A 16189-nucleotide genomic window follows, 5' to 3' on the forward strand; every position below is an offset into this window, starting at 1 on the left:
GTTACTTGGGAAATGGTACTTTGAGTAGATACTGTAGGGCTAAAGACAAAGCACCTAAACACTATACTCTAGTCCAGCCGTGGGCAAACTACGGCCCGTGGGCCGGATCCGGCCCGTTTGAAATGAATAAAACTAAAAAAAAAAAAAGACCGTACCCTTTTATGTAATGATGTTTACTTTGAATTTATATTAGTTCACACAAAGACTCCATCCATGCTTTTGTTCCGGCCCTCCGGTCCAGTTTAAGAACCCATTGTGGCCCTCGAGTCAAAAAGTTTGCCCACCCCTGCTCTAGTTGGTCAATTTGTTTCTCACAGGGTACAACTTAACTATTCTGAAACGACTTTATAAGTATTCTAGGGCTGAACAAATAAATAAATTGCAGATAACAGGAGCCAGGTTACTCCCTCTCAGAGGAAGGAAGATTACAAATAAGCAAAGGGCAAAACGGGAATGAACCTGTGCTGCTGATGGGAGTCAGTTTAAGTTAATGTTTATGTAATATACACAGAGATGATCAAGAAATAATACAGAGATGTGCACCTATATTGGTTAGTATACATATTTATATCTCTTAGCTTGTTCCACTGAAGAGGCATACAACTAGTAGCAACAAGCACACCCATCACCCAGATCCTGGTTTCTAAATACCGTCGCCAGTAAAAGGAATCAGGGATCCTTGAAGGAATAGCTCATTCCTGGGCAGGCGTCCAGGTAATAACTTGTAGTGCCACAAAGTAAGAATATGGCCTTAAAAAAAATAATAAGGGCACGTCAAAAGAATTTAGGAGCAGATCACAAATGTTCCCAATACCCAAAGCTGAAACAATTTGCACAAAATAACAGTATTGGATTTCAAACTAAAGTATAAAATAAGTAGCCAGGATCACATACTAATGTAAATATTATATACTGCCCCCTCCCCTTGAATGTGGGCTCAAGTTAATGATTCACTTCCAAAGAAAGTAAGGAAAGTGGAAAAACCTAGCAGATACCACCTTAAACCAAAGAAGGAACATCACCAGTGCTGCCCACTGACACCACATACCCATGATACGATACAGTGTGGAAGGGCACATCACCTCTGTGCTGTCCCTCCCGATACAGCATCACCTCAAATATCAGAACACCCTTCAAACCACCAAGCAGTACCCTTCAGTGTCAAGGTCATGAAAGACTGAGAAACTGTCACAGGTAGGAGGAGTCTAAAGAACCATTAATGACTAAATAAATGCAATGTGGTATCCTGGGTTGGATCCTGGAACTGAAGAACATTAGTGGAAAAAGAGGTGAAAACCAAATCAAGTCTGCTGTTTAGTAAATAGCGTATCAATGCGAATATCTGAGTTTTAACAGATGTGCTATAGTTTACATAAGATGTTAACATTAGGGGAAGCTCAGGGAAGGGGATAGAGAGTAAATGTGAAATTCTTATAAAACGGTTGTTTAAAAAAATGTATAGGAAAGCCACAGCAGCATGGTCGTACTTAAAATTAAGAAAGGGACTTACAGAAGATTATACACATTTTCTCAGTAATTGATCACCACCAGTTTATTTGTAAACATAGTATATGTGTCAATAATCAAATTGACAACACTTTATACATTTCATATTTAATATCATACCAGAAAACAATCTACTGTACTTAGTTACAATTTTGGTACTTTAAAAATCTTTAAATACAAACTGTATTTGAAACACTGAACATAAGAGAAAGATAACAGAAAACTAAATACATCAAATAAAAGAAACCAATATTTAAAAAAAAAACACCACAAAATCATCTGATTACATACTTAAAAGGGAGGAAATCAGATGATCATCTTTTTTTAATAACAAAGTTTCGGCTCTTTAGACCCACTTGAGAGGTGAAATTGTGTCACACAAAATTCCATGTCCTTCCTGATATCTTTTTTCTCTTAGTTTCCAAGGAATGTTTGCCATGGTTTAAAAGCTACATTACAGGGGGAAAGAAATGGGAGGAAGCAAAAGCCAATGAAATTACTTTAAACATCTGCAAAAAAATTATTTCACAAATCATCTTTGGCAAATAATAAAGTCTGTATTTTACATTTACCCTTTTGTTGAAATGGATCAATACTTATAAGATTTAAGAGATGCATCTTTACATGAGTTAAAATATAAATGAGACAAAGCCAAATTCATAAAGCAAAGCACAAAGCAGCCTGCACATTTTGCTAACAGTTCTAAAATGCAGACCGCCTGCCTGGCTGCCCAGGCTAGTGGTGCTTAGTGGTTAGTGCACCAGGCTGTGCACCAAAGGGTCGCTGGTTCGATTCGAGGTCAAGGGCACATACCTGGATTGCAGGTTCAATCTCTAGCCCTGGCCAGGATGCGTGCGGAAGGCAACCTATAGATGTGTCTGTCTTACATAGATGTTTCTCTCTCTCTCCTTCCCTCATGCCCTTCCACTCTCTCTAAAAATCAATGGAAAAAATATCATTGGGTGAGGATTAATGAAAAAATAAAATAAAATAAAAATAAAAAAGCAGACTGCCCTCCTTAAAAATGAGGTCTTCAGCTGGGAACCAGAATCTTTCCTTATTCACAGGAGAAACCAGAGCGCGCCACATGCTTTTTCAGTACTTCCCCTAAAATTCATGATCATGATTAGGTTCTATTTCTTCTTCCATTATTTCTCAAAGGAAATGCAGCAGCAAATCACTCCCACATTTTAAGTTTTAAATTCACCAACAACTGGGTTCACTGCCAACAAGTACAAATATCTGATTCTTTATTAGTGTACATGTCACTACAATAGACTTAGACTGGTAATACAGGAATAAATAAAATAACTACAGTTAATTCAAACAAAGCAAATGAGATTAGAGAGCCCTGATCAAATGAAATATTTTCAACTTTTGGTTGAAAAACTGTAAGTTACATACATACCTAATAGCACTAGGAATGTCCAATATCAATTATTGGGGGGAATGAATGATTCACAGTCATAAGAAATAATTTTAATAGTATGTATTTTTCCTTTTATAGACAAACATTTATAAGATACACTGATTTCTACCTCATATAAGAGAGAAAGTAGAAAACTAAAAGTTAACTGCATTTACCTAAACACGGCACTGACTTGCCACAGGTAACCTGCTCCAAAAGATTCAGTTCTGTGGGTAGGCCATGGGGCTGAATGCATGGTTATGTTAACAGTTTTAAAAAGGCATATATTTCCAGAAGTATGTTAAAATCCACAAATATCAGTTCTACAAATAACAAAAATTATCAGCAAGAAAGTTTAGGTTTTAGCATTCCCAAATTTTCTAATGCCTTAAGTGTTTTAGATATATGTTCTTTGATCAGTTCATTTGGTTACAGTTTTAAACTGGCAAACCGTTATCCTAGGAGAAGAGCTAAACTAAACTATAACACTGCACAAACTTCCCAAGGTAACCTGAAAAATCTAAAAAGTGATTCCAATTATTCTAATATTTGAGACACTAAAAGAATCAATGACTTAAGAAACATTTTGAAATACTCAATTTTCCTTTATCATTTCCTCCCCGAACTATTCACATAAATTTAAGATCCAAACTATCTAAGAATGTCTTCAAAGTAGGCTTTTCACTAACGTATTTTGATCAGAAGACACAGCTTTAATGCTTCTCTTATATAATTCTAACCTAAAATCATAACCCTTGGTTTGAGAACATAAAATTCAATTTCATAACAATTAATTGGTAAAACTACAAACAAAAAATAAGTCACAGTGAAAATGTGCAGCAGCCACAGCTACAAGAACGGAAAATAAATTCTATTTTTCCAGAAAGACTCTATGAAAATATAAAGTCCAAAGTGAGTGACAACAGAAATCCACATATAAATGTTGTTTAAAAATAGAATGCTTTCCAAAGCTTCTCATGAGATGTCAATGTAGAGTCAGAGTCGGAGTTAAGACCTTATAAATCAAGGGTAAGTTACACAGAACTATGCTGATTGACATACCTTCAACAATGTCCAACTGATCTACATAATTTACAGACAGCCACAGGAGTTCTTAATGCCCCGTCACATCAGTTCTCAGTCCTGGGTGTGTATGTTTCATAGTTTTGCTACTTGAAGTACCAAGAAACCTTCGCAGAGGAAGAGTTCCCCTCTTCCCATGATCCCCTACAGAGTAGGTAACAAAATATAAAACTAAACAAGATTTACGTTTGATAACCTAACATATAAAATTACCACTGCAATATTCATAGTGACCGCTTATAAACATAACAGTCATCATAAAGCCTATAAAGTATATCCTGTTTTATAAAAGAAATGCAGATTGTCTCAAGGTAAAAAATACAGTGCAGGCTGCTAAAAAGCTCTTGGTTGCATTAGGAGGTGCAACGATGAGGAAAACTTCAGAAACCGTGAACATGTCCCCCAAACTTCAAACATCATGAATCGCACGGCAGCGGCAGGATGCTTCTTTAGTGGCTGGCACTATAAAGCTAACCTTAAGAAAGAAAAAAGGCAGAAAGTGTGAGCAACAAATGGTGTAACCAAATCATTGCAAATGGAGACTAGCAACACGCAGTGAGGAAGGTGACCGTCCACTCCATTCTGATAAGATGCCATCTTTAAATATTAAGTTCTTTGCGGGCAGTGGGACTCCCAGATCTGCTTGGGATGACTGGGAGAGCAAACTTGAAAAGCTGGCCTCTGTGTGAATATCCAGTGTTGAAGCACCTTCCTAAAAGATCAAGAAACAAGAGAAAAATTCTGTATTCTACATGTTACCAAACCACTTAGTATAGCTAATGAGGAAAACAGACCTTGATTACCAGAGAAATGTTTATGGAATGCAAAGTACTAATGGAGATGCAAAGACCTACCTCACAAACCCAAAATAATCAATGAGAGGTATTAATGTATGCAGAAATGACTACCACAAGTTAGACTATGCTAAGTGCTTTGAAATGAATAGAAATACTAGGCTACGAGACTATGGTATAAGAACAGGTTAGTTCTCAGACAATCTCTAAAAACCCTCACGCAGCATTTAGCACCAGAACAGCCCGTCCACTCCCAGGGCTCTCACAGGCACATATTCAGCACAGACCTTCCCCGAGAACTCCGGGCTCAAGCATGCCCCTGACATCCGCGCTCAGATGCTGCACCACACGTGCCACACTGACCGTGCCCCCTACTCCCCACATCAAGCTACTCAGAAATACAAGAATCTCTCGGATTCCTCCCTTCCGATCACACCCTCAATATTTCCTCACATTTAACTAATCACCAGGTTCTGTCACTCAACCTCCAACATGGATCCCAAAATAATTTACCTAACTCACCACAGCCACTGCCAGTTTAGGCCAGTGGCCTCCAAAGTGGGGTACTCACTCCAAAGTGGGGTATGGTACTACAAAAATTTTTAAATCTTGTATCTACTTATTGCATCCTTTAAGAATTTCTATTTTTGTGTATGTTTTATAATATATATAATTTATTGGTGTAACAGTATATATGTGTAATAAACAAACCTGTATTGTGGATACCTACAAAATTGTGTTTTTGTGGGGTTTTTTTAATGAGAAAGGCTGCTACTGAAATCTCTCACTTGGGCTATGACAGTAGTCTCCAAACTAATCTTACTTCTATGCTTGCCCATTTTTAATCTATTCTCTAAACAGTAACTAATCTTTAAAGAAATAATGTCATTCTTTGTTTAAGTCTTGAATGCACTCAGCATAAACCACAAATGCTTTAATACATTCTAGAAGGCCCTCCCCACCCCTCTTGCCACTGCCCCTCTTTCACAAGGCTTCTGCAACACTGGCCTTCTGTTTTCTTGACACAGGACCTTTGTGCCTGCTAAGCTCTGCCTGGAATACTCTTTTCCATCCTTTAGGTTTCAGATTATATAGCATCTCTACCTATTTAAAGTAGGTCTAGCTTTGGAATCCATCAGATTTGAAGGAGCCTGACTCCTTCAAAGTACCTACTGAAATCAACGTTTACTTGACTAGTGTCTCGTACAACCCTCTAGGCTCCTCTAGTGTCTTAGAGATCATTGTTTCCCCAGCACTTGGTAAAGGGTCTGGCATGAAGTAAACGCAAGTATTTATTGAAAGAATGAATGAAACAAATCTCTAAAATATTAATTTCAAATTATTAGATCAGATATTCTGAACAGAAATATTTCATTCTAGTTTATCTACAAATTAAATCTAGGGTATTCTTTCCTCTGTGTGTGTGTTGGGGGGGGGGGGGGGGGGGGGGTAGAGCACTGGCTTTCACTACCACACAGACAATGGAGCTCCCTGCAGTTATTAATGGAGTACCAGACTCAAGAGCCAGCACCTTGTATGATGCATGGCCTGTAACAGATGCTGAACACACTCCTGAATGAAGCACTGGCACAGAACAGAGTCCAAGCTTTAGAGCCAGAAGACCTGGCTCATGAGCTCGGTGCAAGTCAGTTTACTTCCTGAATCTTGGTGTCTTCGGGTATAAATTTAAATTAATGCTTATTTCATGTCTACTGCAGTGGAGATTCAAAGCAAACATGGAAGTGTTTTGTATTTAAAGCTCTACACCAATAACATTTGGATCTTCTGGTTTATTACCTGGAATGAGTGAACAAAGTTAAGGACTCGTAGAGAAAGTTTTCTACTGGAATGTAAGAGGTTTTGAAGGCTGAAAGAAAGGGGGGAAAGTTTAGTACAAATATAATGACAAGAGTTTAATTTTACTAATTTCAACAGTTTAACTTTACTAATTTCAAAACATTTATATCAGCATATAAATCCTGATTAACCACATTAAAATTTTTTAAAAACCAATTTCAATGGTTCTCATCAATGAAATTGTTGCCTCTTTTAATAATAGGGAGTAACAGTACATAAGAAGACCATTTTGACATAAAACATCATAAATTACCAAAATTAAAATTCATTGTTATAAGGTTTAGCAAATATAAATGTTTACTAAATAAACCTTTTTAAATAAAAATTTATGCACTTGGAGGGATGAAGTCTGTCATATTTAGCATACATCAACCCACCAAATTAAGTATTTTTCAAATATATAAATAGGTAACAATTATAGTGACAATCTTTAAAGCTATAGCATTTCTATTTTATTCATGTCTTATTTTATTTTCAGAGGACAGTTATTAAAAATTACATGTCGCCCTAGCCAGTTTGTCTCAGTGGATAGAGCATCAGCCCTGGACCGAAGAGTTCCAGGTTCGAATCTGGTCAAGGGCACATACCTCCCCTGGTCAGAGCATGTGCAGGACACAACCAGTCGATGTGTCACTCTTACATCAATGTTTCTGTCTGTCTTTCCCCCTCCCTTCGATTCTCTCTAAAAATCAGTAGAAAGTGTCACCCTAGCCAGTTTGGCTCCGTGGATAGAGCATCAGCCCTGGACCGAAGAGTTCCAGGTTCGAATCTGGTCAAGGGCACATACCTCCCCTGGTCAGAGCATGTGCAGGACACAACCAGTCGATGTGTCACTCTTACATCAATGTTTCTGTCTGTCTTTCCCCCTCCCTTCGATTCTCTCTAAAAATCAGTAGAAAAATATCCTCAGGTGAGGATTAACCAAAATAAATAAATAAATACATAAATAAAATTACTTGTCAACTGAGCACTTTTAATCTTCTGATATAAGCTACATTAAGCCAGTTAAATGAATGATTTATTATCCAACTCTGTTTTCCTAAATAAGTACATAAACAAAATTACTTGTCAACTGAGCACTTTTAATTTTCTGATATAAGCTACATTAAGCCAGTTAAATGATTTATTATCCAACTCTGTTTTCCTAAATAAGTAAAACAGATCGGTAGATATCACCTTTCCAAGTTATCCACTATGACCATCAGATTCAATGATGCTCTTTTCTAACTAACCCAGTCAGTCTCAGAGCCTTTACAATACTACCTCTTAGCAGCCACGACCAATGGATCAGAGTTGTCATGAGGGAAAACCTACATGTCATCTCTGATAAATAATAAATGCTCATTTTAGGAAATGTGGAAATTGAAGACAACTTTGAACGTCAGCCATAATTCCACCACAAGACATAATCACTATGAAGATAACATAACTTGAGTGTGTGTTTGTGGAGTAAGAGAAGTCCACAAGAAAAATTCTCTACAGACATTTACATATTTTAAAAAACCAGGCTCATACTCTCATGAGCATTCTCCGTTTACCACACCCTCACCAAATCTGGGTAACTACGTAAATATAATTATAATTAACCAAAACATGTGCCTAAAATGTTTGTATGTGCCTAATTTCTGAGGTATAAAAGTTTAATTTTGAAAATATATCAAAACCCTTAAACTAGCAAACTTTATTCAATAAACAAATATACACAGGTAATTGCTATGTTCATGTATAAAATACAAGAAAGATATAGCAAATATTACTGACTTAAAAGTCTCATAGATGAAAAGATGACAATGAACATAAACCCTTACCTCTCTTTCCTGCAAAGGCCATGGGTAGCAATTTTTCTACAAACTTTCCGGTTTAATTCAGAACTAAACAGTGGAATTCCAAAGCATAGCTCGAGAGGAACCCAATCTGCTTCTGTTGTGGCAACTATAAAAGGACATGTAAACTTATTAGTCATGCATAAATTTATATATTATAACTGACCAGGGTTTCTTAATTGAGGTCCATGGATTTTCATAGATTCCTCTCACACACCAATCGGCTGAGCAGGAGAGAGAACTAGGGGGAGAGGGAAGGAGTGTCAGTGAATCTCTGAAATAGAAAAGAATGTTTTTTGAGGATGTATGTACATGCTTCTGAGGAGAAGGTACTAGTTTTCATCAGTTCAAAGTGGTCTTTTATCCAATTGCAAGATATCTACAAGATGAGAGAATTAACTGAAATATTTAACAAAGGAAATACGAAACTTAAGTCACTATTTCAGGTCATCTTACCTAATAGACAAGTATGTAAATTAACCATCCCTCCGCTACGCTCACCAGCCAATCAGGAGAGTATGCAAATTAACCCAACAAAGATGGCAGTTAATTTGAATACGTAGGGGCGAAGCAGCAGAGCAAAGACTGAAGGCTCCGTCCGAAGCCGTGAAGACTGAAGGCTCCGGCCAGAGCGAAGGCCTGGGTCCAGGGTGCCGGAGGAAAACCGGTGCCCGCAGCCAGGAGAAGGGAAGGCCTATTGCACGAATCTCTTCATGCAATGGGCCTCTAGTATTTTAATAGTATTTTAATAATATTTGACTATTCTAAATATACAAAAATGTTTGCTAGAAAATTCTTATTACAAGGTCCTTTATGGACAAATGACATCCAGATGACTTAACAAAAAAGTTAAGCCCTGGCTGGTATGGCTCAGTGGATAGAGTGTGGACTGGAGGGTCCCAGGTTTGATTTCAGTTAAGGGCACATATCCGAGTTTCAGGCTCGATCCCCAGAAGGGGGCAGGCAGGAGGCAGCCGATCAATGATTCTCTCTCATCATTGATGTTTCTATCACTTTCCCCCTCCCTTCCTCTCTGAAATCAATAAAGATATATTTTTTAAAAAGACTGCAAATAATTTTTAAAACCTTACCAGAGTTTTGCTTAGTTGCTAAATCTGTAGTTGCCTCCTCAATGACCATTTCAAACGACTCTGTACTTCCATTTACATCTGAGCCAGAAGCCAAATCAGGTTCACCTTGTAATTTAAGGACAAACACAAATATTAAGATTCTAATAGTTGGTATAAGTTGTCAATAAATCAGTTCTAACATAAAAGTGGATTCAGGCAACAGAAATGGCAATGGAAAACAATGAATAGTCCTTAACCTTAAAACAGTAGTTCTCAACTGGGGGATAATTTTGTCCCCCAAGGGACACTAGGCAATGTTTGGAGACAGGTTTTGTTGTCATGAATGGGAACAGGGATGCCACTGATATTTAAGGATGCCAACCATACTACAATGCACAGAGCAGCCCCACAACAAAGCTCAGAACGTAAATAGTGCTAAGGTTGTAAAAACAAGGATTCAAATGGCAGAAGAGAAGTTTAGACTATCAGTAAGCTCACTACTAAAGTCATTTCTACCCCATGGAAATATGCAGTCTGATTACACCGTTCCTCTTCAAAAGTCTTTTTGACTTCCCTATCTTTCAGCACAGAAGATGCTCCTAGAGCTCACCTACTTCGCTACTGCACCTACTTCTCTACTCTAATCTATTTCTGCCCAATAGATCCTTTCTTTTGGCTGCCACAAGCTACTCTATTCCCTGATTCCCTCTGCCTGAAAGGCTGCTACCTTCCACATAAACAACAATTATCTTTTGTGTAGATAACTCCTCATTATTCAAAATTCAGTCCAAACTTTCCTTTCCATAAGAGGCCTTCTCTGATAGCTCAGCCGTCTCTACTCTCATCTACTTCTGCCCAATAGATCCTTTCTTTTGGCTGCCACAAGCTACTCTATTCCCTGATTCCCTCTGCCTGAAAGGCTGCTACCTTCCACATAAACAACAATTATCTTTTGTGTAGATAACTCCTCATTATTCAAAATTCAGTCCAAACTTTCCTTTCCATAAGAGGCCTTCTCTGATAGCTCAGCCGTCCTATTTCAGCACTGCAAGCTAAGGCAGAGCCCTATCCCAGTGTCTTAACACAGCACAGCAGCCTGGTTCACTTGCTTGTCTCCCTTTCTAGGGTATAATTCCTCAGGTCTTACAAATTTAAATGTCTTCAGCATCTAAGCAGACAGTCCGTAAATGTTTGTGGAATGAATGAAATAAAACACAGCAGCAGTAGCAGACATGCTTTGAAATGACTGCTTAACTCCATAGCCTTCTTCTCTGGAAAATGCTCCTGTGATACTTGGCAGTTAACTGTTGAAAACTGCCTATTACACAGCAATAATAAATATAAAAAACCTGCTATGTCAAAAATCAAAAGTTACCCAAATCCTCTGGCCAAAGGTAAATTGACCACAAATAGATACCTAACTCAAAGGGAGCCAATCCAAGACACTCGATGGCTTAGCAATAATTATTTTCTCAGGATTTCAAAGTAAGAGGCTCAAGGAGTAGTCAATTGACGATAGACAATTGAACTGAAATGTTTCCTGGAGTCATAGACCAGAGCTGGCACCATGGCAACCACAGGCACATTACAAGCCAGAATTAGGACAGAGCAGAAACAATTAGTAAGCATGAAAAGGTAATTGGAAAATAAAATTTTAAATTAAAAAGAAAGAAAAAGAGGCCCTAGCTGGTTTCGCTCAGTGGATACAGCGTTGGCCTGCGGTCCAAAGGGTCTCGGGTTCAATTCTGGTCAAGGGCATGTATCTCGGGTGCAGGCTCCTCCCCGGACCGAGCCCAGGTCGGGGCTCATGCAGGAGGCAACCCATCGATGTATTCTCTCACATCGATATTTCTCTCTGTTTTTCCTTCTCTCTTCCACTCTCTCTACAAATCAGAAGAAAAATATCCTTGGGTGAGGATTAAAAAGAAAAAGAAGAAAGAAAGAAAAAGATATCGAAGGAAAACTAGCCATCATCAATATGCAGGATAGACTGGAGATAGAAAGAAAGAGAATGAGGCCAGGAAAGCTAAGCAGACAATGATTGCTTCAAGGACCAGGACTCAGACTAGAACGGCAGTTACAGAGAATAAAAAGAGAAGGGAAGAAACAGATATGAGAGACTTTTCCAACCATTAATTCACAGAACTTGGAAACAACTGGACAGTGCAGAAAAGGAGAAGGATGACGGCGATAGGACTCTGGCCTGGGTAACAGACAACAGTGCCTTCACAGAAAGAGAAAGGTCAAAAGGGAAGAACTGGAGACATCGTTACAAAGAGACTAGAACTTTGAAACCATCACCCCATAAAGGAAGTTAATTTAAAGCCTATAAACATATGACAGGAAAGGGCTAAAACCTGATAACCTTTCTGTATCCCAACCCCACCCAGGTCATCACTTCTGTAGTTATGCACTTAATATTTTCTCCATTTAAACAACTGATACTTGTCCAAATGATGTCACAGAATATTTTCTCATACATCAGTTAAAAAGCATTAAGTGTTAAATAATTCAACATCCCTACAAAAGTCTCGATATGACAGTAAAGGGCTAAAACCTGATAACCTTTCTGTATCCCAACCCCACCCAGGTCATCACTTCTGTAGTTATGCACTTAATATTTTCTCCATTTAAACAACTGATACTTGTCCAAATGATGTCACAGAATATTTTCTCATACATCAGTTAAAAAGCATTAAGTGTTAAATAATTCAACATCCCTACAAAAGTCTCCATGCTTTTGACACAGAACCGAGGGAGAAACCAAGATGGCGGCATAGGTTAACGCTGGAGTTTGCTGCCTCGAACAACCACTTCAAAAATACAACTAAAAGACGGAACGGACATCATCCAGAACCACAGGAAGGCTGGCTGAGTGGAAGTTCTACAACTAGGAGGAAAGAGAAAAGCATACCGAGACTCAGAGGAGGCGCAGTGCTGAAGTATCAGTTAAAAAGCATTAAGTGTTAAATAATTCAACATCCCTACAAAAGTCTCCATGCTTTTTAAATAATTAGGTTGTAATTAACTCAATATCAAATGATCTTTAATTCAAAACCCAACTATTGGCTCACCTCTCTCATCAGAAGCATCACTGAGTTTTCTGCTTGCAAGTTGGCTCGAAGCATTCAACATGGTGATATAGCCACAAAAATGCTGCAAGTCCACCTTAGTCCTTAATATTTCCAATGCTTTATGAACACCCATATTGACACGAGTAAACTCTAAGAACAAAGAGTTGACATCAAATTATAAGTGAATAGTTTTGTAAAATAATACAGCATGAAAAACTTAAAAATATTTTTATTAAACAATTCTTAGAATTACTTTTATACTTTAATCTATCAAGATTGATTCCAATGAAGAAATATCTGTGAACATAAAAAGATATTATATACATATAACATGTTTATAGCCTTCAGGAGGTATTTGGTATAGCAGAAGCAAATAGTCAGTGGTAAATTCTCTAGGCGTCTATTTGTGCTTCTATTCTGCCTCAAATACTTGGTGGGCTTCTACCAGGAAATTTATTAAATATACATATTTTTGAAATTAAAGCTAATATACTTGAAATTATGTCCTAATGAATTATTTAAGTTTTAACTCAAGTTCTTACCTGTGAACTTACAAAAGAGAAAGATGCTCTATATCCAAATATGGAGATTTCTTTTTTATAATTCACAATAATCTCCCAAGGCAAGAGAACTACCAATTAGTTCTTGAGATTTTCTACATTTTAATGTCCTGTGGTCACTACCGTGTATCCTCAGGTGAACATTTCCCCCCACAGAATTTATAAAGTACCAGAGGATTAAGTAGGACAGTTTAGTTGCAGACAAGTACTTATTTCTGAAAAAATGGCTATTTTGAGTCCTCTCTTCCCCACATTTTGTACACACTTACAACAGCCAAAACAGAGCACTTAATTTCAAACATGAGGCTCCCCCAGTCTGGCCATGCGAAAAGGAGACGATATCTATAAAAATCCTCTGCCTTTCCTTGCTTTAGGGGGCAGGGGCAGTGGTGAGCAACATTTTGAAAGAACAGTAAGTTCTTATATGGGATAACTTAGGTTAAATTACTTGAACCATTCACTGTTCTCTTACTCTCTAAGCAATAAGACTCTAAAAATCAGAAAAATAGATTACAGAACAGCAGTTTTACATGGAGCAGGAAACTTAAGTGCTATGTAAATATATGCAAAGTTTTAATCAGATAGTATTTTTCTTCTGAATGTACATATTTTCTTAATATTCAACAGAGAAAAGGTATCTTCTCTATTAGACAAAAGGAAGAATGAACTGGCTGTTACAGAACTTCTCTGCATCTTTATCAACTATGAGACTGCACAGCCAAATCCAGGAGCCAACATTAACCAGGGCTTTCCCCTTGGTGCTAACCAGCTAATTTAGCTCAAACTGCAATCCACTCAAATCCTCTCATCAGCAAAAATGAAATTTAACAGCAAAAAAAATTTATTATAATAAAAATGCTGAGACAAGAAATACATGCAAGTGCTCTGTAAACTGTGAAGTAGGCGACAAACGTTTATCAGGACCCATTTCTACAATAACTAAAAAAGCCCCTAAAAGAAAACCAGTGTGTAACATTGGGGGTGACCAACTTTCTAAATATCTTTCTAAGCATAAAATATTCCCTATGACTTGCTTCAAATAATAAGCAATAAAAAGAAACTGAAAGACTAAACATACAGAAAACCTAGTCTTTCATCTGGGCAGACGCCTATGTATTCTCTTCATCTCCAAGACAGACTCGTATTCCTCCAAAGGTCCTAAGTTGGTCTTACACTATCGATTCTTTGTGGGAAAAGGCATATAACAGAAAACTACCTTTGCCAATACTCTTTAAAAACAAAATGGCAACACCCTAGAACTTCAAAATTTTAAGCATTCACTTCCTGCTATGTTTTCCACCAAATTGGTGACAAAGATTAGTGATAAAGAAATGAAATGGATACAAATCAGAAGTGAGGTACCTCCTTGTAGTTCTGTCTCATCAAATGGAAATGGTATGTGGACAGTTTCTCCTGTCCCGTGGAAGCCATGTCCCTAAACGTGAAGACACACAAGTTGAAAGGTGTATGAGAAAACGACATTTCCAACAATAGATACTAAAGCACCAAATAAGACTGTGCCACGTGGTGGTATATTCCACATTAATACTCCATCGAAGTGCTTTAAACAATTTTCTATTTTTCTACAGCAAGCAAAGACAATCTAAAGCAGGGGTCCTCAAACTTTTTAAACAGGGGGCCAGTTCACTGTCCCTCAGACCATTGGAGGGCTGGACTACAGTTTAAAAAAAAACTATGAACAAATTCCTATGCACACTGCACATATCTTATTTTGAAGTAAAAAAACAAAACGGGAACAAATACAATATTTGTATTTGCATGTGGCCCGCGGGCCGTAGTTTGAGGACCCCTGATCTAAAGTATATATGAATCCATAAGGTAATGTGTCTCAAATTGAGTGCATGGGCTAAATTTTAAAAAGGAGGCTAATTTAACAGGTAACTCAGGTGTCAGCCAAGTGGAGACTGAATGAGATCAAGTGTTGGTCCCTAAAGACCACATATTATATAATTTCATGTATATGAAATGCCAGGAATAGGCTCTAGAGCAGCCATTCTCAACCTGTGGGTCGCGACCCCTTCGGGGGTCAAACGACCCTTTCACAGGGGTCGCCTAAGACCATCGGAAAACACATATATAATTACATATTGTTTACAGTAGCAAAATTACAGTTATGAAGTAGCAACAAAAATAATTTTATGGTTGGGGGTCACCACAACATGAGGAACTGTATTAAAGGGTCGCGGCATTAGGAAGGTTGAGAACCGCTGTTCTAGAGAGAGGAAGTAGATTAGTAGTGTTTAGGGTGTGGGGGCTGGGAGAATAGGGGAGTGAGAACTAAAGGTGCAGATTTTTTGAGACGAGATGATGAAAATGTTCTAAAACAATATGGTGGCCTTGGCTGGTGTGGCTCAGTGAGTTGAGTGTTGTCCCATGAACAGAGAGGTCGCCCATTCAATTTCTGGTCAGGGCACATGCCAGGGTTTCGGGCTTGATCCCCAGTAGGGGGTGTGCAGGGGCAGCTGATCAATGTTTCTCTCTCCCTCTCCCTTCCTCTCTCTCTAAAAATCAATGAAAATTATTAATAAAATAAAATTGAGTATGGTGATGGCTGCAGATATGTGTGACTACAGTAGTCTGCCTTATCCATGGGGGATACATTCCAAGACCACTAGTGGATACCTGAAACCAAGGATGGTATTGAACTCTACATACATTATGTTTTTTTTCCTATTTATACATACATACCTACGATAAGAGTTTAATTTATAAATTAGTAAGAGACTAACAATAATAACTAGCAATAAAATAGATTACAACAATATATTGTAATAAAAGTTACGTGAATGTTCTCTCTCCCCCCCTCTCTCTGATAACCAAGTCAGCTACTAAGTGGCTGTAGGCAGGGAGCATACACAAGTGTAGATATGCTGGACAAAGGGATGATGCACTCCCCATGAGGGATGGAGCAGGACCACTCGAGATTTCATCACACTACTCAGAATGGCATGCAATTTAAATCTATGAATTATTTTATTTCTGGAATTTCCCAT

General features: G+C 37.9%; 1 protein-coding gene across 1 annotated transcript in view; it reads right to left on the bottom strand.

Annotated features, from left to right (window-relative positions):
• Window positions 1–1534: 1534 nt before the first annotated feature.
• The window catches only part of FAM91A1 (family with sequence similarity 91, member A1), a 43530-nt gene continuing 28875 nt past the window's right edge, over window positions 1535–16189 (bottom strand). The window contains 6 exon segments of the mRNA XM_014532461.1: window positions 1535–4709; window positions 6589–6658; window positions 8457–8580; window positions 9563–9667; window positions 12616–12765; window positions 14538–14736. Of these exon segments, the coding sequence (XP_014387947.1) occupies window positions 4524–4709; window positions 6589–6658; window positions 8457–8580; window positions 9563–9667; window positions 12616–12765; window positions 14538–14736 (834 nt within the window). The 3' untranslated portion in view covers window positions 1535–4523.

The sequence above is a fragment of the Myotis brandtii genome, unplaced genomic scaffold, assembly GCF_000412655.1.
Source record: "Myotis brandtii unplaced genomic scaffold, ASM41265v1 scaffold896, whole genome shotgun sequence".
NCBI classification, from domain to species: domain Eukaryota; kingdom Metazoa; phylum Chordata; class Mammalia; order Chiroptera; family Vespertilionidae; genus Myotis; species Myotis brandtii.